Source organism: Mus caroli, chromosome 4 (genome assembly GCF_900094665.2).
Source record: "Mus caroli chromosome 4, CAROLI_EIJ_v1.1, whole genome shotgun sequence".
In the NCBI taxonomy this organism is placed as follows: Eukaryota; Metazoa; Chordata; class Mammalia; order Rodentia; family Muridae; genus Mus; species Mus caroli.
In genome coordinates, this window is record NC_034573.1 from 42,653,591 (window position 1) to 42,676,033 (window position 22,443).

General features: G+C 43.4%; 1 protein-coding gene across 4 annotated transcripts in view; it reads left to right on the forward strand.

Annotated features, from left to right (window-relative positions):
- Positions 1 to 22,443, forward strand: part of LOC110293239 (myb/SANT-like DNA-binding domain-containing protein 3) — a 124,055-nt gene that overhangs the window by 91,623 nt on the left and 9,989 nt on the right. For 3 of the 4 annotated variants that reach the window (XM_021161106.2, XM_021161102.2, XM_029476610.1), the window contains 3 exons: positions 6,186 to 6,334; positions 8,243 to 8,308; positions 19,381 to 19,504. In XM_021161106.2, the coding sequence (XP_021016765.1) occupies positions 6,186 to 6,334; positions 8,243 to 8,308; positions 19,381 to 19,504 (339 nt within the window). The remainder of the gene's footprint in view (positions 1 to 6,185; positions 6,335 to 8,242; positions 8,309 to 19,380; positions 19,505 to 22,443) is intronic. The other variant, XM_029476611.1, reaches the window with a different exon arrangement.

Genomic DNA, 22,443 nt, shown 5'->3' on the forward strand with positions numbered 1-22,443 from the left:
TCTGTCTCTCTGAACAATAACATTTCCTATATCAGGAGCGCCTCAATGGCAGTATCTAAAAATGTTAGCAAGCCTGAGGTACACATGAGTCAGAGGTACCCCACTCCTCTCCTTTTGGGATGGGGTCTCATGTAGCTCAGGCTGGCCTCGGACTTCCTACATAGCTGTGGAGGACAGTGAACTTTAGTTCTTGTGTGTCTTCCCAGTGCTGGGATTATAGGTGTGCACCATCACTCTTGTTGATGCAGTACTAGGGCTCAAACCCAGGGCTCTGTGGATGCCAGGCCAGCACTCAAGCAACTGACCCACACCTGTAGCCCACTGCTTTTCTTCAGAGGTAATCAGTGGTGGATTAATTTTTTAAGTTCTGAAAGTTGTTTTCTAATGATAAGGGTATATGATTCCATCGTTATCAGTGTTTTATTGATAGCTTAGTAAAAATATGTAATATGCTTGTTTAATTTATGACTGCCAATCTAGAAGAGATATTAAGTGATAAGGTTAGAGCCCAAACTATTTTAGCATTCTGAGATAACCTAAAATTTGTTAAGGTTCCTTGGAGTCCTGGGTTCCAAAAGATAACAGTTAAATGCTTTGAGAACTATACATGTAGAAATGGGTATGTTTTAAGAACCTTGATATGGGCCAAAGTTAAATGTAATTATAAGGAACATTCATAGACTCTTTTCCATGTCATATACAGCATCTAGAATAATTAATGTAATCATTTCTATACTGTATACATGCTTTTCTTGTGGCCTCTTATAGGATACGTAAGCTGGATGGGAGCGTGCGATGTTGAATACTACAGTAAAGAGTAATCGCTGAATAATCTTTAACAATTTAAACTTTGTTAGAAAATTTTGCAAATTAAAAGCATAATCTTGAGATCCAGTTTACAGAAATGAGAACGTACGTGTAATAAAATGATTGTTTCTGAATATTTAGAAGGAGTTCTTGGAAGATATTTTTGCGATCACGCATAGACTCAGATCTTATCCCTTGCTTTTGTGCAGCTGTGCTCTAAACACCAGAGAGCAGTTTGAAGGAGGAAGGTTTGTATAGCTTATGGCTCCAGACATTTCAGTCCATGGCTGCTTAGCCTCTTGTTCTTGGGTAGAAAATCGTGATGTTAGCAGTGTGTGGAGGAGGGACTTGTTCCTTTCATCACATTCAGGAAAGGGTGGGGATGTGGAGACAGGGAGAGACAGAGGGGAGAGAGGGGATGGGGGAAAGAGTGGGAGAGAGAGATGTATAGTCATCACATGCAGGTTTCCAAAATCCTACTTCTTCTCTCCCAACTCCCCAAATCCAAAACAGCGCCATCATCTGGGAGTCAAGCCCATAACATAGGAGCTTGTGGGGACACTTCATAATTAAACCACATCAATGAGTCAATAGGTGGAAGACACTGGGATGCAGGGTTTGGGGACCATTCTAGGGTAGAAACTAGTCAACCATGAAATGTATTGCCTGGTGAGATATGAAGCTAACCATTGCTGCAAGTGTACTGGCAGGCTTGTGACAGTGTATCAGATCTTCCTCAGGGAAACCCTGCCTTGAATGCAAGATTGGACAGAGATGGCTTCCTAAAATCCTTTGCCTCATTGGCTTTCTACAGTGAACATTGAGGTATATGATAGATAGATAGATAGATAGATAGATAGATAGATAGATAGATAGATAGATTGAATGCCCATTGAGATAGATGGTAGACAGACAGACAGAGGGGATGGATGAATGGGAGGAGAGGGAGAAGAGTGGGAGGAGAAAGAGAACTAAATGTGCAAATATAATCATGTATAGTTGGCACTTCTCTGGAATTGTCTGCATTCTCATCTGAGCTCACCCTTTTCTGATCAGCTAGCCTTCTAGGACACTCCCTGGTTATTCTCCTGACTCCCGAATTCTAGAAAGCAAACAATGACATGAGATTGTTATCTTATTTGTTAGTGAATATTTTTCGTATGAATGTAATTTTTTTCTTTTGCTCTAAAGACAACTTTTGTACTTGGAGTAGCACAAAGAATAAGGCGAGCTTTTGTGAATCCTTCTTCCCAACCAAGGGATAGAGTTTTACAGTTGTGCTCTCGCGGCTCATAAAACACCAGAGGAAAGTAACCTTAGAAAGATTAGTTTTGCTCACTGCTTCAGAGGTTGAAGGTTGTGATCCCTGGGCCCTGTTGCTATGGAAACGTGAGTAGTGGGCAGAGAGAGCTTAATGGAGTTGAGCAGCTCACCTTACAGTGCATGAGATGCAGAGAGAGAAGGGCTGACTCTCTTGCTTCCTTCATTTAGACTGCTTTCCACTGTCATCTAGTGATGCTCAAATTATGAATCTATGGATGGGTGAAATCACTGATGTAAACACAGTCCCCCTGCTCCTGTACCTCCCCAAAGTCTTACCTCTGAATTCCACTCTATTAGGAATCAAGGGTTCAACACACAAGTCTTTTGGAGGTCACTTATATTCAAGCCGTAACATTTACTAGAACTCAGGGCTCCCCTTGATTGTCTCTTGCATTCTGCATTTTGTGTAAAGTATTTCCTTGCTTTATTTATTGTTTTATTCTATGTGGTATATCTTTGAACATATATTATTTTGCTGTTGGTTTATTTACCCTTTTTTCCTCTTTGAATTTTTATTTTATATGTGTTGGTGTTTTGCCAGCATGTGTGTCTGTGTACTGTGTGCATGCTGTTCCAATAGAGGCCAGAAGAGGGCAGAAAATCCCCCTGGGGACTGGAGTTGTAGATGGTTGTGAGCCACCCTGTGCTGGGAACAGAACTGTGTGGAAGATCACACAATGCTCTTTGCCATTGAGCCACTTCTCCCACCGTTTGGTTTGTTTAATTTTTTAAACTTTGGTTTTATATATTTGAACTATGCTGTATGCATTGTCCTAGCTTGCCTTCTATGGCTGTGATAAACACTACAATCGAAAGCACCTTGGGGGGAAAAAGTTTATTTGGCTTACATGTCCTTAACACGGCCTGGCATTCAGGGAAGTTGTGGTGTGAGCTGAAACAGAGACCATGAAGAAGTGCTGCTCACTGGCTTATTCCCCAGGGTTTGCCCGGCCTGCTTTTTCAGATACCCCAGGCCGGCCTGCTCATGGGTGGCACTGCCCACAGCTGCCTACTTAGGCTTTCCCTGAACCCTCTCGAGTCAATCATGAATCAAGAAGATGCTCCAGAGCCGGGTGGTGGTGGCACCCGCCTTTAATCCCAGCACTTGGGAGGCAGAGGCAGGCGGATTTCTGAGTTCGAGACCAGCCTGGTCTACAGAGTGAATTCCAGGACAGCCAGGGCTATACAGAGAAACCCTGACTCAAAAAAAAAAAAAAAAAAAAAAAATGCTCCAGAGACTTGCCTCCAGGCCAGTCTGATGGAAATATTTTTTTTTTAACTGAGGTTCTTTTTTTCAAGATAACCCAGAGACTTTTATCAGCTTGACAAGAGAGATAGCACATGCATTACCTTTTCAGTGTAATAGTAGTGTTCTTGAGATTCATTTAGGGCACTGTACATGGCTGGAGTCACTGTTGGAATTTGATCGTTGGAGCCATGTGTTTTGATGGCCCCATTCTGCTGCAGATAGTCATTTGAGTCATTTACTGTCTTCTCGTAACAAACACTGTGTGCTTCATGTCTCCTGGTGCACACCGGTAAGGGACTTTCAAGTTCCCAGAAGAGCGACTTCGGGAGGCAAGTCCACATCTAGGTATTCCCGGGAATGAGCATTCTCAGGACGGACATTCCAATAGGCTCTCATGCCAGCACCTGCTCCCCACCCTCCCCTGTGCTTGCTGTTCCCTTTGCTTTAATTCTTATCAACCTTGTGACGTTGGTACCGTGTTTGTGGTCTTAGCTTCCAAAGTCATGATTATAAAAGATGAACCTTGTTAAGTTACACACATCTGTTTAAGCTTCTTCTACTCTTGGTCTATTTTTGCTCCCTTTATTCCCCATCAATTTTATATCTTTTAGGAAATGGGTTTATATTTATGTATTCTGGATTCTAATTTTCTTGTTTGTTATAGGGGCTGTAATTACTCTTTTTTATTTCAAAGTCAGATTTATCAGTTTCTTACCTTTGATCTTCTGACTCTTTTAGTGTTCAGTTTTATCTTTCACATTTGGTCTGTAGAGTATTAGGAATTAAAGGAATCTTCAAACACACAGGAAAGGAAAAAAAATTATTAAGGTGGGCCCCTTCCCATATATCCAGCCCTCATCTTCAAAAGCCTAAGTTTGTTTTATCTTCTCTTCTTAACTTTTTGGGGGTAACATTTTAGCAGCTCTCAGATTCAGTGTGTGTGTGTGTGTGTGTGTGTGTGTGTGTGTAGTTCATTTTCACTGGCATTTTATATTTGCTGTATGGGTTACTTAGTATTCATCACAAAAGTCTTGTCAATATTTGCTTTGAAGATTGTGAGACTATATTAGAATGTTAGACAGTCTTCCTGACAATAAAATGTTTTAGTGTCATAAGGGAACCTGATAACTTCTGTATGTGATTCTTTTTGTCCCAAAGTCTTCTGTATATGATACAAACTCTACTCTCACCCAGTGTATCTCCTTCACCGTTATTCTCTCTCCTCAATTTTTGTATCATTACTTCTTAACGTATCTGTCTTTAATTATGTGCACATGGTGTGTCTGTGAGGGTGCAGTTGCCTGTGGAGTATGGAAGAGGGCATCAGGTCCCTCGGAGAGTTGAGAGCCACCTGATGTGGGTGCTGAGAACTGATCTGGTGTCTTCTGCGAGAGCAGCACGTGCTTTCGTTATCCTGTAGGCAGCATAGAGCTTGCTTTTGTAATTTTATCCAGCCCGTCTTTGCTATTTAATTGTAAAGTTTAGTCCTCTTATATGTACTCTAAGTGTGTGTGTGTGTGTGTGTGTGTGTCTGTGTGTGTGTGTCTGTGTGTGTGTGTCTGTGTGTGAGTTCATGTGTGTATATTCCTGTATGTATGTGCACATGTGTTTGGACATGTGGTCATGTTTCTCACTTTTGCACTGTGGAGACTCACAATGACCTAGGGTGGAGCTGGACTTCTCTAGAGGACACCCTCTTTGCTTCTGTTATTTGCCCAGGGCCCCATCCAGTCCTTAACCTCTTCAATTCTGGACTTGGGGGCCTTAGAAGAACCAGTTGTATTTTAAGTTGCAACAAAGAACTAGCAGAGGTTGTAGAGAAGTTTTTCTTCCAGTGTTCAGTGCCATGGCTCTGGGTAACCCTGTTTAAAAGGCTTTTCCTGTGGCATATTGAAATTCAAGTCAAGACTTGTACCTTTTTGGGGGCCTCTAGAGCCTCTCTTAGGTCTGTCATTATTACATGTCTCCTGTTCCCAGAGGGCCACAAAACCAAAAAGCTTATGATTGGATCTGCCCATTTGGAAAATACCTTTAGGTGAAACTGCCTTTAGAGAGCCAGGACTTCATCCTCTGTCTTCATGTTGCTGACAGTGTTTTGAATGTTCCTGGTATTCCTACCGACTCTGAGATGTATCCAAGAGGAAGTTTTAAAGTGCTTTACCCAGCAGTTTTTTTCAGTAGGATGGTGTTGAGGTTTGCAAGGCTAGAATGTTGCTAGAGACTAGACATCACCCCCACTGTTGACTTCATTGTTCTTGGGAGAGAAGTGCCATAGCCCGGTACTCCTGACTTGTGTGCTGTGGGGCTCCAGATACAGTACATGCTCAGTTGCCCAGGTAGATGTGTCACTAGAAAGAACTTTCTACACAGTTCATATCATGGTTTTTAATTATCCCAACTTTTTGTTGTAGGTATATTATTATTTCTGTTACAGGTGGGTAAAGTAAGCCTTTAGCTGGATATAAACCGTGACCTTTGGTTTTCCAACACTGTTCTGTGTTCTTCCCGTGGTGACATCTTGTTTTTAACTTAATGTTGTTGACATTGAACCGTTCCTCCTGATTTGACCTAAAAATGAAACTTTTCGAGACTACTGACTGGGGTAACATGATGTCTAGAATATCTCCAAATTCATACCCGGGAGACGGTTTTAGCTTTAGTTCACTGAAGATCTGTTTGTGATGGGTAGCATCATTCTGTCTTGTGCTGCAGAAGGCAGGGACACAGTGAGGAGCCGCTGTCTGCTGATGCTGCATTGTAAGTCCTTTTGTTGTCCGATGTGGGTGACTGTTGTCTTTCTCAACAGGTGTGTATGTAATATAGACTGCAGTGGGTACAGCTTTAACCCTGTGTGCGCTTCCGACGGGAGTTCCTACAACAATCCCTGTTTCGTCCGAGAAGCATCGTGTATAAAGCAAGAACAGATTGACATAAGGCATCTCGGCCACTGCACAGGTAAACGCCAGGAACCCGTCTTGAATATCGCTTAGTAGTGTGTGTCTCCGTCTTATAAAGTGAGTAATTCTTGAGGCTTGGTCTTTTTATGACTGTGTACTTTAAAACTTCATTGGCTACTAATCTAGACGTTTGTTTTCACCCTCTTCAGGCATAAACTGTGTCTTAGTTGTTGGGTTACAAAGCTTATCCTTGCTGATGTGAGTGCGTCTGAATCAGTTGGAGGTTTATTTATAGTTCTAAGGTGATTTCAAATTCAATTATAGCTAGAAACTAGACTAATTATATAATCATATAATTTTAATTATAGCAAAACTATACATTTGCTGTATGTATTCTTACTTTGCCCCCATAGCACAAGAGTTCTCTTTATTCAACATAGTTCCCTCCACCGAAACATGTTATGTGCAGTTACAGTTTACTATGATTTAGGGAACATAAACTATGTAAGACTAAGCTTTGTTGTCTTCTGTGAGAAGGGTCAACAGTCACTGACACAGGCCTCAGTAATCCCCTGTGGGCTGGGCTAGCGGATCAGTCCTAGTAATACGTGGGGGCCAGGCCTCCTCCCGTACTAGGATTATAGATAGGCCTGTCCTGCTTTGCCTTTCCACTCCCTTCCCTTTGTTCTTTGGGAGACTTACTAGAGGCATTTGCTCTTCCTGAGCCACGGCAAAAACATGGTAAAGACGAGTTTACCCCTGTGTCGTCGTGAAGAATTGTTCATGATGCACGTCCCATAACTAGTGGATTCAAGCTGGCCCTCAGAGGCTTTCCAGCTAGGGCAGGCATGGGCATGATGGAGGAGGCCATTTCCTGGCAGAGCGGTCCCATAGGTGGACAGTGTTCTTGGCTTTGGTCTTGGAATACAGTTTAGTTTACTTCATGCAGTAGTATTTAGAGCTTACATGGGATGTTTGAATGGTCCTCTCTGAAGTATCCAGTACAGAGCAACGGGCAAGCCCGGGAGTTTTAATTCAGGCTTATGCGGCTTTGCCGGGGTGGAGACTTAAGTTTTCTTCTCTTTCTCTCAGTAATTTTCTATGCACACCTAACTGTAGCTCCTTATTGGCTCTTCGTAAGGAACGTGTGACCCAGGAGGCAAAGCTGCTCACCTTGAGCTGCCAGCGCGCTAATTTAAGCTAATTTCAGCCAATCATAACTAAGGAGTTTCCAGAGCACCTTCCTTACTGCAACCTTATCACATTCACTCACACACACTCTATGGCTTGGTCTCCATGGCTACATGGGCCCACGGCTTGGGGCCAGGGAGTATGCCAGATGTGTGCGGGCAGCCTTGCCTCCTGGGCCACGAGCTCCTTACAGTCTCTCACAGTGTTGGAGGTGGAAAGACAGTGTTTCTCAGCACGTGCATGTGTTCCACAGGCAATGCAGTCCCCGTGAAAGGATCTAAATGTTGTCTGACAATTTAGCAGAGACTCCATATTTATTGCAATCTCATATTTCCAGATAAACTTACTTGGCAGGAAAAGGTAACTCTTGAGCTCAGTGGTTCCCTGGAGAGAGAGAGAGAGAGAGAGAGGTTCTCCAGGGGTATATGTCAGCCTTTTAAAGTCGGGGACCTGTGAGCTGAAGTCCGAATGAAATCTGTTTACCATGCAGAGATGTAGATGTGCCTGGGGTCACTTGAGGGCTGGGACTGAAAAGGGACCGTGGATGATGAGAATGGTGGGAACTTTCCCATAGTGTTGTACGTGTCAACACGTTACTCTTGCACATGATAAATGCCGTTCTGTCTGTCAGGTAAGCGAATAGAATGATAAAATCACCCATGAGCAGGACAGGTAGACGGTTGGGAAGGAGCCAAAGTCTCTCGGGTAATTGTGAGTCCTTGGTGTGACTTCAGCGACAGGCATTGCTTAACCTGCACCTGCTCTTTTCTTCCAGACACAGATGATGCGAGTTTATTGGGAAAGAAGGACGACGGACTGCAGTATCGGCCAGATGTGAAAGGTACCGAATTAAGGTTTTCTAGATTTGGACCAATCATTGTGGCCATGAGGTATCCCCTAGTGCTTCTGCCTCTCTTACACCAGCCCCGTAGTTTAGCTCTCTGTGATAACACTCTTGATGTAATTGATTAGTAGTATTTATTGACATTGCTAAGGTTCCTTTCCTTTTAGAGAGTGCTCACGTATATGCTTTTTTTTTCTTATTGATGAACATGATTCCTCACACCGTGAAGTTCTCTAGACCCTGCACTTAGCATTCCTCCCTGTTACCAAGTCTATCTGGCAGTCTCCACTTCTTTGTCTGACTAACTCCTGCTCATCCTCTCCAGTCTCAGTGTGGGTACTATGTCCTTTGAGAATCATTCCTTGGCCCCCAAATGTGGAGTAGATGCCTTTACAGCTTCCCCTGCCTGAGCACTTAGCACTCCAATTATTCCCTTCTCCATCTGTATCTCAGATCATGTGTTCCATGCGGATTGAAAATAAGCCATCTTTCCTTTGTGTTGCTAACCCTGGCAGGATGTCTGGCGATTTGGTAGCTAGTCCATATCCATCCAGAGAATGGAGCCACATTATTTATTTGCACAAAGTCTCATGTCGAGTAAAGATCGGAGCAGAGACTAGAATCCATGTTGCCTTGACCTTATGCTTCACCGCTCTATCCCATCCGTGCTCACCGTGCATTGTTTTATTTGAATCTTGCAAGTAGCAGTAAGAAGACCAGTCTCAACTGGTGGCCAGTGTGTGAGACTCAGTGATGATAATCCGGTTAATTAAAGAGGAGTTACATCACTGGACTCCGAGATCATCATGACAAGTACACCTTCAACTAATCTGTAATGAAAGAAGGGAAAGTAATTAAAAAGGAAAGAATTGAGCGTAGGTTGGGGGAAAGAGCATGGGAGGAATTAGAGGGGACAGAAGGAAGGGCAGAAACACTAAATACAGCACTCGGGTATGAAGTTTTAAAAAATATTGACAAAATGAATGTAAAAAATGTGTGATAGCCAAGACGTCTGGGAGAACAAGGAAGGGTGCACCTTTGGCTAGCTTGGGCTGTGCATTTCACGGCTAGCCTGAGCTAGGTAGTGGGACCTTGTCTGAAAACACCGAGGGCTGAGGATACAGCTCAGCAACAGAGCATTCACCTGGCAGCCTTGGACCCTGCCTGGATCCATAGACCAGAACAGCGGGAAAAATAATAGGATCTTCATTATGTGTCTGTTTTTTAAAAAAGTGTCCCTGTTGTATAGAATTTCATCAAAGCTAAATAAGATTATTCATCAACGCTTAGAACAGTGTTTGATGTGGTCGTAAGCGCTCGGTAAATAGTAACTTTTGCAATCGAATAGTGTGTTCCTCCCTTTACTTGAATTGTATTAAGCCTGAATTTCTTATAGCCCACAAGGCTCTGAAAAACATTTTTCTCTGCTGATACAAAGTGCTGTATTTAAACAGGAAATCACCTCTCTCCCACTGGAGCCCTAGCCGGCCAGCTCTAGCTCAATTCTCTCCACGGATAAATAGGACTACATTACAAAGACCATTTTTCAGTAGTTAGCAGCTCATTTTAAAGGCAATTTGGGAATTTCGTATACCCCAAACATTTCTGTGATGTTCATAAAAATTATATCATAATGTGACTACATATTGATAATCTTATCTGCACCACTTTTGAGGCACTGGAAATTCTGCACACATGAAAGACTTGTCATATAACTTTGAAATTGTATTAGAAGATTTTATTTATTACAGGTTTCGTTTATGCCAGTCCTTTTAGCCACATTGCTTGTGGAAGGGAAGGTAATTTAGTACATGGTATTCATTTTTTGGGTGTTCCTTATAGCAAGACTTGCGCTTTACCTTCTACAATACAGAGATCAAATACTGTCATGATCGTAGTAGAATACAGTAAGTGTAAATGGTCTTTAGAAAAGATGGATGGCTCTTTTGGCGAGGGACCATGAAGATGTGAGAAAAGTCATGGAGAAGATGGAATTTGAATGAAGCTTTGACCTATAAGAGCTTGAAACGGGACACAGGATGTTTGGGAGGCTAAAAATAGTAAGAAGCACTGCCGACTCAATTGTTAATGACGGTGTATTGGAGGGCGGGGTTGGGGTTCAGAGGAAGAAGAGGAAGGTAGGTGGGAGAGAAAGCTTGGGACCTGATCTTGCCCTTGGACAATCGTTGAACCTTAGAGATGTGATAGTTTGGGTAAGAATGGCCTCCATAGGCTAATATATTTACATCTTAGGTGTCAGGGAGTGGCAGTACTTGAGAAGGATTGGGAGGTATGGCCTTGATGGAGTACATGTGTCCTTTTTGGATGGCATGTGTCATCACTGTAGGTGGGCTTTGAGGTTTCAAAAGTCTAAGCCAGACTCAATGCTACTCTTCCTGCTGTCTGTGGATGAGTCTGGATGTAGGACTCGCCTTCTCCAGCATTTTGTCTGCCTGCATGCTGCCATGTTCTCTGTAGCAATGATAATGGACTAAATCCTCTGAAACTATAAGCCATCCCCAGTGAAATGCTTTCTTCTGTAGGAGTTGCCATGAGTATGCTGTCTCTTCACAGCGATAGAACGAAAACTGAGACAGAGCTCACTACTATAAATGAAAAATATAAAGCTCAGATACTACTCACTGGAGTGAGCGATACCTGCAGGAACACAGGGCTCATTGTGCACACGGGCAAAGGCAGAGAGGTGAAATAGGTAGGCTCAGAAGGGACAGATGTCTACTTAGATGTGGGATAGTAAAGGTTAAAAATAATTAAATCCCAAGACTTAGACAATCGGTTCTTTTGACAGAAATGATGATATGCTGGGTGGGAGAGGTGTTTGGAGTGGGGTGAAGGAGGAGTTGGTGAAGGTGACGAATTGTATTTTGGAATTTGGTGTGATGTGAAATTCATCCAGGAGACTATTCAGCAAAAGTCTAGAGACAAACCTCTGGTCCAGAGTTGGTGAGTGGAAAGGATGTCCAGTAGTTTTAACATGTCACAGAAAGGCATTCTGGGATGAGGAGTCCACCATCTTGAATTGTAAACAGTGATATCATTGGGCAGAATTTCTGTAGGGTTGAGATGGAGGCCAGATTGTGAGAGTTTAGTACATGCACTGGTCATGGTGTCTCTCCACAGTGCTGCATAACAGTCAGGGAATATGTGAAAGAGTAGCTCTGTTACCTTCTGTTCTCTGTTCTCACAGCATCGTAGGAGCCCTTGGTGAATACTTGTGTCTGCCTGTGCATAGCCCAGTCTGTGTGGGTAGGAGGTCCTTGCACAGGGCCTGCCGTAGAAAGCAGGAGCGCTCCATCAGCAGGAGCATATAGAACGTAGAGGAGGAACATATAGAACGTAGAGGAGCAGCATATAGAACGTAGAGCAGGAGCATTTAGAACGTAGAGCAGGAGCATATAGAACGTAGAGGAGCAGCATATAGAACTCAGAGGTGATGCCCAGTTGGAAAGTTGGTTTTGTTTGTTTGTTGATTTTGAGAAAGCTAACTCAGTAAGTTTAATTGTGCTGTTTACAGTAGCATTAGAAGATCTCGAAATCATGAAGGTGTGATGATTGAGTACAAGGTGTGTGTGTATGTGTGAAGGACATAATCTTTATTATAGAAAATTTCAAAGAATGTCAAGAGAACAATCTTAACAAATTTGTATGTATTCAGTACCCACCTTTAGGATTTTTTGTCTCTTTGTTTTTTTAAGATTTAACTTTCACTATGTGTGTGTGTGTGTACCTATGTGCACGCGAATGCAGATGCCCACAGAGGCCAGAGGGATGTGGAATTTCTGAACTTAAGTTGTGAGTCACCCAGAGTGGGTGCTGGCAGCTGAAGTCCGGTCTTCTGCAAGAGCGGCACGTGCTCGTACCCACGAGTCATCACGCCAGCCCCGCGGTCAGCTTTTGTTAGCATTTTATTCTCTTTACCTTCAGGGCACACTATCAGCATAATTCTAATTTTACAGCTTTTCAGACTTAGTTTCCAACCTGAAATCAGTATACTTCACGTACACCACACCCTACTGTGCTTGGCAGTATTTCCAGCTAGCTACCCAGAAAGTTCCTTCATGATATAGATGTTACAACCCAAAAGTACTTTCACACAGCCTAAATTGAACTTCAGTGCTTTAATTAGAAAGACACCCACACTTGTCATTCCAACCGTCCCCTCATCTTTGAACTCGTTCCTGAGACTCATTAGTCTTCTTGCGTTGTACTGGCCAGGGACACGAGAGATACTGAGGTGCCATTGCCATGAGTCTCATTTGCCTGATGGCTGATCATGTATTTCAGTCTATCATCTTTTGATGCGCCCTTTTAAAGACACCGAGTCAATGACACAGGTGCTAGACTCCCTGAAAGGAGCTCAAGTTGTGAGCGAGTGGAGAATCTTGTTGGAGCTGCTCAAGAGCTCCTGAGAGCGTGGACCGTTCGTTCTGGGGTAAGAATGGAAGGCTTGCTGGAAGCAACTGTCAGGAGCTTGTCAGGGGAAGGTAGAGGATCGAAGATGGATGGATTTTTCCTAAGGGATTGTTGAGGAGGTAGGTGAGCTTATATACGTTAGAAGAGTCGCTTCCCTGGCCTAATTGGGCTAGGGAGAGTCAGGGTTGGAAAAAAGTACAGTGAATTTATAACTGAGAGAACATAGGAATGTATTGATTGGGTAGATACTTCCTCAATTTGAGATTTCAGGAGACTTGGGTAGGGAAGTCTGCTGAGGGATATGTAAGTGTCATGTTTGGGATAGATGTGGTGTAGTTTGGAAGGCTATACATGATATTTAAAAAAAAAAAAAAACTCAGTAGAGACAGGGACCCCTAAAGTGAAGCTCGGGTGGTGTTGTAGCCACAGCCACTAACCTTGTAGGTACACGTCTCAGTTGCTGAGGTCAGTTCCTGTGGAACAGGCCAGATGATTGGTGGAATGGTCCTCTGGAGATAGGCCACTTGGTACCATTTCTTATGACATCACTAGAATGAACGCACTGTCCTTTGTGTGTGAAAACCTGGCTGCTGGTGGCAGAGTTGTTTACCAGGCTTCTGTGGATGGAACAAGTCCCCGAGTGGTCAGATGTCCTGTGTATACTGTACACACTTCAAGCATTGTTCAGACACCAGCGTGGATGCTGCTGTTGTTGGAGCCTGTCACCACTCACCTAAGGGCGTTGTTCAGACAGGATTCTTCTGTGCCCACTTCTCCTGTACCAAGGCTGCGTGTCTGCTTTGGTGTCTGAAGTCATGTTTTATTGGGTCTTTAAAGCATCCTTTTTGGAGCAGTCTCACTTATTTAGTCTAGGAAGCAGGTGCTTCACCGTGACGCCTTTGCCCATTTTCTATACATCTCCCAGGGAACTGCCAAAGTCATAGTTGAGTAGTCAAGAGCTTTGTGCTGTGGAGTCAGACTTGAGCTACATACACTTAAGGCTGTGAGGCCAGATTTCTCTGAGTCTCAGTGATCACATCGGCACAGGAGAGACAGTTGTGCCTCTTAGCTAGGATCACTCTGAAAAATCAAACACCAGGTTCCTGACTTTATTCTTGATATACGATTATTGCCGAGTAGTTGGTTTGGATTATTCTCAAATTCTCTCCATAGCTGAGCTCACCTCTCATGTGGATTCCTGTTATGGCTCACTAGTGGCATCAGGAGCCATTTAGCAGTTTTTAAGCAAGTGGTCCTGTGTGTTCCTGTGCCTTTGAGTGATCCAGGAGTCTGCACAACAGCCATGCTGACCTTGTTGTGCATGATAAAGCTGAAACTGAGTGTTTGCTCATTTACAATGCAGCCTGTGTCCCAAACCCTGTTGCTCTTGGCCGTATCTCACAGCTGGTGAGAGTCCTGCACTATCTGGCTGCTTTCTCTCCTGCATCTCTTCCTGTCTGTTACCCAGAGAACCTTGCTGAGCCTCTTTCCACATACTCAGTTGTGTAGTGAGGCTTTGTCCTTACTCTCTGTTCACTCTGCCTTTGTCTCAAACTCCAGGAAAGTACCACGGTGCTCGGAACACAGCAAGTCACTGCAAATCTCTAAAAAGCTCTTTTGGAATGACCGTAGATCTGAGTTTTGAATTCGGCTTACTGGCCTCTCTCCTGAGCTTCCCACCATGAAGCTCAGATTTATAAATGTTAACGATGCCGTGTTAAGAGCATATTTAGTAAAGAGGATGGTTCTGTTCTGTTCAGTGTGCTGGGTTAGTGATAGGTACCGTTCCTTCTGTAAATATTTATTCATATTTCCCAGTATGGATGTTTATGTTGTGTACCTCATGGGGTCTGTGGAGGCCAGGAGAGGAGGGCATTGAGTGTCCTGGAACTGGAGTTGCAGTCAGGAGCCACCATGTGAGTGCTGGGAATGGAACCTGCTCTTCATCACTGAGCCATCTCTTAAAGATAGGCGTAACCTGGACTTGTTCAAATAGGCATGTGAAGTTTGACCTTCAGAGTCCAACCCAGGTAGGCTGGAGTGAATGAGTGAGCAGACCCTAGGGAATGTGTACCAAGTTAGAGATTTCATTCAACATGAAACATATCCAGCAGTGTCCGAATTTACTGCACTATGATGAGTTTCTCTGGCATGTTTACTTCCCTGCCATGTTCTCCAGGTAGCTGAGCCCATGTACAGAGTAGCATGGAAGTGGAGTGTATTGGATACTTTAGGCATTGAGTGGACTCTGCCAGCCAGACTCTCAGCCTTCCTGGATATGCCTTCTTTCCTATGGCTTTTCTTTGTGTTTAGCCAGGGTCCACTCAGTTACTGCTCTTTAGCATCATACTTTGACAAAACCCATTCTTAATGTATCCTACTTTTCCTCACTGCTTTCATGCAGTTGAATTTTTCCTTCATCTCTGTATTATGCCTGAAATTCCCTGCAGTGTATAGGGCCTTTTTTATGCTCTATTATGACACTACCTGACCTCCACAGAGCCACTCGGTCCTATATACGTTACAGTATTTTACTATGGTCTGTGGGTTCGAAGTCTCAGTGTGGTCTCACAAATACACACGTGGATGGTGTCCCGCTATTAGGTTCTGTGCTCTGAGAAGCGCAGTGATGTGGGGTAGTGACCGCCTTCCTTGCCACTCGAGTGGGAATGCTGACCCCCACTTGCAGCTAAAAACTGAAGCAGGAAAAGTTCCGTTTGCTTTAGTGTAGCTGGTCTCTGTTCAGCTGCTTCTCATCATTGCCGATTGCTGGAGGCATGCCTTCTGCTGTGATCACAAGTGTTTGTAAACAAGCAATCTGTTAATTAAGTTCCAGCCTGTGTTGTGAGACCCAGGGCAGCACTGCTAAAAGCAGCCTCTTTCTGAATGGGAATTTCAAAGTAGACGCCTTTTAGTTTGTTGTTGGGGTAGTTTTCTTTCTTTCTTCCTTTTTTTTTTTTTAAATGGAAACCAAAGATGATTCAATCCGTAAACTTATTATTATTTCTTTTTCTTTTCTGTTGCTGGGGTTGAACTCATTACTTCAAACCATCTCCTGAAGTACAGTCCATGGCACACAGCCTGAAAGCTCACACTATAGCGTGACGTCAACAAATGAGAGTTGTGGTTCATTCCTGCAATATTCTTAGGCATAGAGTAACAGCTGGTACTATTGATTAAGCACTTACTGTTTGCAAAGGACTGTTTTTAAAGTTCTGTATAAGGGGCTGGAGAGTTGGCTTCATGGTTAAGAATTCTTTAGCCAGGCGTGTTGGTGGCATACGCCTTTAATCCCAGCACTTGGGAGGCAGAGGCAGGCGGATTTCCGAGTTCAAGGCCAGGCTGATCTACAAAGTGAGTTCCAGGATAGCCAGAGATACACAGAGAAATCCTGTCTCCAGGGTCTGTATCATCCAAGTAACTCCATCTCCAGGGATCCAGTGCCCACTTCTCCAGCTCCAGAACACGAATTGAATATATGCCAGCTAAACTCTCACAGATAACTCTGAAAGAAATCGTAAAGTTCTGAACCAATTCACCTTCTACTACTAATATGCTAGATCTTACCTCGTTGTGTAGGCCTCAAGTCAATTCTGTGAAAACCGGACTTAGTTATTATATATCTCCATTTCTCAGACTAGGGAGCAGAAGGCTGTGCCTTTAGGTTACACAGTTAAGGAGTTGCTGAGACCAGAGTTCAGATTCAAACATTCTAACTCTAGAGATGTCCTGGTACACTGTACAGACTGCTTCTCAGAATTGGAAATTATACAGGGACAGTGGAGGTGTCTTAGATTCCTAAGGAGCTCCACCTTTTGGCTGAGTTTAATGTCCCAACAGCTGTTCCACTGTATATAGACTATACAGTGATGAGTATAGAGTAGGGGAGGGGTGCTCGGGCTATATAGCATTCTGAGGGAGGCTGCTTGCTTCTGCTACCCAGGACTATTATCTGGGAGCTGCAGGAGGGCCTGGAACCCTTTCTAGGTCCAGATATGTCTTGTTTTTGTGTCCTCAAGACTTAGGCCTATGGAAGATCAACAAATGTAGTCATTAATTCTAGGCTTTTCAGTGTGGTACCTACTGGCCACCTGTGACAGAATTGATGTCTTGGAAACAAATATGTTTCTTTTTACTTTAAAATATGGCTAATAGGAAGTAGGAGACTATATCCTTGTCTAATCATGTGTCCACTGGGGAATAAATGTTGTGAATGAGGCCACGAAGCCGCAGAGATGAGTTTATGATGGAGGATGTGTGGCCTGGATCCTAACTCAGTTCTCGTTCTAGCACAAATCCTATTAGTAGATGTAAATTTCCCAAAATACTCTGTACTGAGAGCTTAGTTTCCCCCTCACTCCCCGCACTCCTCCCCCCATCTCCCTGTGTTTATATATGTATATTTCCCCTTTTTCTTTGTCTTTTTTTTCCATCACAGCCATTAAGCTTTATTCGTGAAGGGATAATTCCAGAAGCTCCAGGATAAATGAATGAGCTGGTATCCAGTGTACCGGGAAATAGCATGCTACGTTTTCTATATATAGGAGGGAGTTGATGAAAGCCATATGACAAAATATAAGAAAATAAAGCAAAACCCATCATATGGAAGTTAGACACGGCAACCCAACAGGAGGAAGAGATTCCCAAGAGCAGGCACAGGAGTCAGAGACCCTGTCGTTCTCACAGTCAGGAGTCCCATAAAACACTTAAGCTGAAAGCTATGATACACACACAGAGGACATGGTGCAGACCCGGGTAGGCCCTGCGCCTGCTGTTTCAGTCTCTGAGCTCGTATGCATTGCTTGCTGAGCTGACCCAGAGGGTTTTGTTCTGGTGTCCTCCATTCACTCTGGCTCTTATGGTCTTTCCTCCTCCTCCAGTTCTGGGTTCCCTGAGCTCAAGGAAAGAATTTACAGAGGTCTCCCATTTAGAATGTCTCTCTCCACATAATGTCTGGCTGTGAGTCTCTGCATCTACTCCTATCTGCTAGTGGAGGAAGCCTCTCTGATGAAGACTGGACAGGGCAACTGAACTATGAAGACAGCAGAATATCATTAGGAACCATGTTATTGAGTCTCTGTCTCTCTGTCTCTGTCTCTCTCTCTCTCTCTTTAGATTCAGAGTTTTATTGGTTTTATTATAGGTCTCTGGGCTATCTAGCCTGTTTCTTACTCATGCAGTATTGGGTATGGGTTCCTTCTGTGGACTAGGGCTTAAGTCACATCAGACATTGGCTGGCTACTCCCACAAGTTCTGTGCCACCATTGCCCTAGTATATTTTGCAGGCAGGACAGATTGTAAGTCAGAGGTTTTGTGGCTGGGTTGGTGTCCATGTTTCTTCTTTGGTAGCCTGCAGAATACCTTCCCACACCAAAGAGACTAGAACAGCAAGGGCTTCTATAGCCACATTGTTTTTGTTTTTGTTTTTGTTTTATCTCCCTAATCTATTTCTATAGACATTTTTCAGATTTTTATTACACTTTGAGTTTGGGGGAGACAAGCCCTTTACTGATGTGGTGTCATATAGATAGTTGGTTATTTTATTGCCTCTGTACAGGATTTATGTCATGTAATCCTTTCAGATCTACATGATGTATAGGCTGTGCTATCCTGCTTTTACAGTTATGAATTCTAAGGTTAGAATGGTAAAGGGCATGCAATTGACATGTGCAGTCTGTAAGACAAGTTTGAATAAACATTTACTTTAAAAATACTATGTGAAAAAACCTAGCATAGGTATCCTGCCACCCCGACCCCTTCCTGCCTGTCCCCTTCTCTCTCCTTTCCTACCTTGCTTCTGAGACACAATGCAGCAGTGAAGTGTTAACTTTTAGCCTGGGCTGGTGTCAAGCTTTGGTTCATTCTGCATCAGCCTTTTGAGTGCTGAGATTGCGGGCGTGTGCATCCATACCTGGCTAATGCTGCTACCATGTGAAAAGACACGCCCTTAATAGTTTTCATTCAAAAAAAAAACCAAAAAACAAAAAACAACAAATCTTTTTCTTTTCTTTTCTTTTTTTTTTTTTTTGGCTTTTTGAGACAGGGTTTCTCTGTGTAGCCCTGGCTGTCCTGGAACCCACTCTGTAGATCAGACTGGTCTCGAACTCAGAAATCTGCCTGCCTCTGCCTCCCAAGTGCTGGGACTAAAGGCTTGCACCACCACTGCCCGGCACCAAACCAAATCTTTTACCCAAAGTTTCAGAATCCCTTTAACTTGCTCTGTGCCAGTGCCATTGATCTACAGTCTCGTAGGCTCCAGGTGAGTGATCAGCTTCACCCCTCCAAAGGCAGTATACACCATCTCTGTCACAGGGCCAACTTCCTTCTGGACCTGGCATTTATAGCTTAGCGAAGATGTTTTTCCTTTTCAGGTTGGTTTTACTGTAGCTGTAGTTCACAGTGGCCGTGTTCTGCAGCTGTTTTTGTGTGCTCTCTGTCTCACTTGTCTGCCTGCTTGCCGTGTTTGTGCATGGTGGCTCGCCAGGGACCTCACATCTCGATTACCCTCTCTGATAAGTCTCCCTTCTAAATTGCCCAGCGGGTGATGGCAGAGCGAATTCATTTGTTTCTGAGCCTTTGAAAGGATTTGTATTTTCCATTTTTGTTTTCAGTGAGCTGGTTTGTGTTCTTTTAAGATGCAGGTGATGAAAGGGAAGATGTTTATATCGGAAGCCACATGCCTTGCCCCGAAAACCTCAATGGGTACTGCATCCATGGGAAATGTGAATTCATCTACTCTACTCAGAAGGCCTCTTGTAGGTAAGTTGGCGGCTCATGAGCAAGGCTGAGACTTTTTTCATTGGTCATTACTTTCTTATAGACTAAATATACCACATAAATTGTGTTATCTTTAAAATAAACCAACAGATCATCTAGACATCGCCCAAACTCTGGCAAGAAATATGCAAAGATGAGAAACAGGCTGCATTAGGGTTTGAAGGCTGTGAGCTTACCATCTTTACGATGACATTTTAATATTAATTTGCCATATTCCAACGCTATTTTGATCTTTCAACAATCTGTCACAAGGTGGTTGAACGACTGAAGAATATATTACGAATAGAGAAGGAATAACTCAAATAAAACATACACTAAAATAGACTTCTAAAAATAAAGGAGTAGGAATGAGGAGCCAGGTGTGAATTGTGAGAGGGAAGTGGGAAGAGTGTCAGTCTTCAGCTCCTGTACTCCAGAGACATTGCATAACTTGTTCAAGGTCAACAGCAAGTTGGAAATAGAGCAGAGAAGAAACTAGACCTCAGATTCCCTGACACACAACCTGAGGATTTCAGTGCATTTTGCAGGTGTGTGTGTGTGTGTATGCATGCATATGTTTGTGCGTTCGAGAGTGTATGTGTGTGCACATGTGTGATTGTGTGTGTGTGTTGCTGTTGCTGTTGCTGTCATGAATTGCATGCTGTCTTGTGTCAGGTTAGCCAGCCTGGCTTTCTGCAGACAAGGGGGTGGGCCATTGCTGTCCTTCCATTCACTCCTGCTTCTGGGAATTGGGTGGGAACCTGCTTCCCTCTCTTATGCAAAACATCAAAACCTTGGAAGTTGGAAGTTGTTACATTTTTCTTTTTCTTTATCTACCCACAGGGTAGGGGCTCAGCTTTGGCCCTGGGGCCTCCTGGATCCCTCTTCTTTAGCTCTCTTCCCTTTCCTCCTGCATAAAGATGAATAGCAGAGCAAATGCTTTCACTGTTAATGGCTGAACAGCTCTTTGTAAAAATCATTGGCTTTTCCCCATTGACAGTTCTCTTTGTCTTTGAAGGAGCTATCATCTCTGTTTCCCACTCCCTCCCCAAACATTTGAAAGCAACAACTATATAAAAGAGAATGGATTGCATAATGCAAAACACACAATGGATTCTTCCAATTTGTCACACAGCGGTAGCAGAAGTTCAGGTCCTGATGGCTGGAGATGGGGCATCCCACCTCAAGCTGTGGTGCCACTGTCTGTAAGTCTACTCTTGGGAAGGTGAGGCAGGAAGATCATGAGTTCTACACCAACCCGAACTACATAGCAGACTCCCGACCAGACAGGTCTATATAGTGAGATGCTGTTTCAAAATCCTGCAACCCCAATCCAGAATGGGTACAATAGTGATGGGTCTGTAGCATGCATAGCTCACTGCATTTGCTTTGTAGTATTGTAATAAATAGCAACTGGTACTAGACATAAGCCTGTTTTATCAAGGACTCCATTTTGCAAATTACTTTCTTTCTAGTACCTAACCCAGTAAGTCTGCAGTAAATAAATGTCTAGTAATGCAGTGGTGATCAGTTCTCCCATCTTTTCCTGAATGGAGGAATTTTGGAAATGGTAAAGAATTTCTTTCCTATGTATTTATTATTCCTAAGAATAATGGCAGCTTGTAATTTTCTATTGTGTATTTACAGCATTTGTAAGAATCAGGCTAAAACATCATGTGCCTATAGTATTAGGCAGGGATGAATAGTCATCAGCCACAATCCTTTTATTAGACTAAAATCTAGTGCTATGCCACCATTGATAGACTAGCTTATTCTTTCTGCCAAATTCTGTGGTAATGGGTTGTTAAACTTACATATATCAGGGATCTAGGGACCTTGTCTTCAGGAAATATTTAGTAACCAAAATACAGTATGAACAATGTTGTCATTTGCACAAGTGCCTGAGGCAATTGGAGACTTTAAAACGAAACAGAGTGTACAGAGTCTCCTAGGCTTCTGGCTGTGGTAAAACCAAATAGGAGAACTTAGAGAAAGAGGTTTTGGGGAAATGCTGTATTCCGTTTCATGTGTTGGTGTACTGTGCCTATGGGCTAAGCCGCTCAGGATAGTTGGTTTGAAAACTCATGGGAAATACAAGTTGGAGAAGTAGGCTTGAGAATAATCCCCTCTAACATCTGTAGTAATCCGTCCAGGCCCCCTGCATCCCTCATTTCCTTTATTGATCTCCTGCATCGCCTCTGTTCCTCTCTCGCTTCTTCGTATTGACACAACTGCAGTCTAGTTCGTTCCTTCTCCACTGGACTACCTAGCTAACACAGCTGCAGCCATTCCTCTTCTCAGAGTACTGTCAGCGCTTCCTGTCTTCCTCACCGGTAGCTGATGACCTCTTTTCCAGGCAAACAAACCAGAGCCATACGACAAGATCTTCCACAGGCGGTCACTGTAACCCAGTCAGCCTTCCTTCCTCCACATCATACATTTTTATATAAATGTGTTGTACTTGTTTATGAGTACTGTATTGCTTCCATGAAGAAACCCATCACACTTATTTTGCAGAAGAACTTGTATTGTCTAGTCTGTCATTTGTCATTTCTGGTCTGTCTTGAGCCCACTCCAGTAAGCTTTTTGTCTCCAGCATCCTAGAGAGTGGGTTCTTTGGGGCTAAAGCCACTGGTCATTCTTACTGTTAAATTCACATTCAAGTGGTTGGCACCATTTCTCAGTGTTGTGTGTTCTTCTCTTGGCTTCTGAAAAAAACTTTTTTCTCTGGTCTCTCTGGACATTGCACTCCTGGTTGGCTTCCTCTTTGCTCCCTCACTTCACCGTGTTACAGCACTCCACAATTCCATCTTCCCAAGTGACTAGATCCAGTCTCTGGGTCTTTTGTAGAGGGCTCCTAATTACATAAATTCCAGTCCTTTCTCTTGAATCTGAAGTTCTAGTCTGTGGTTCCATTACATTTCCAATGATACCTGGCTCAG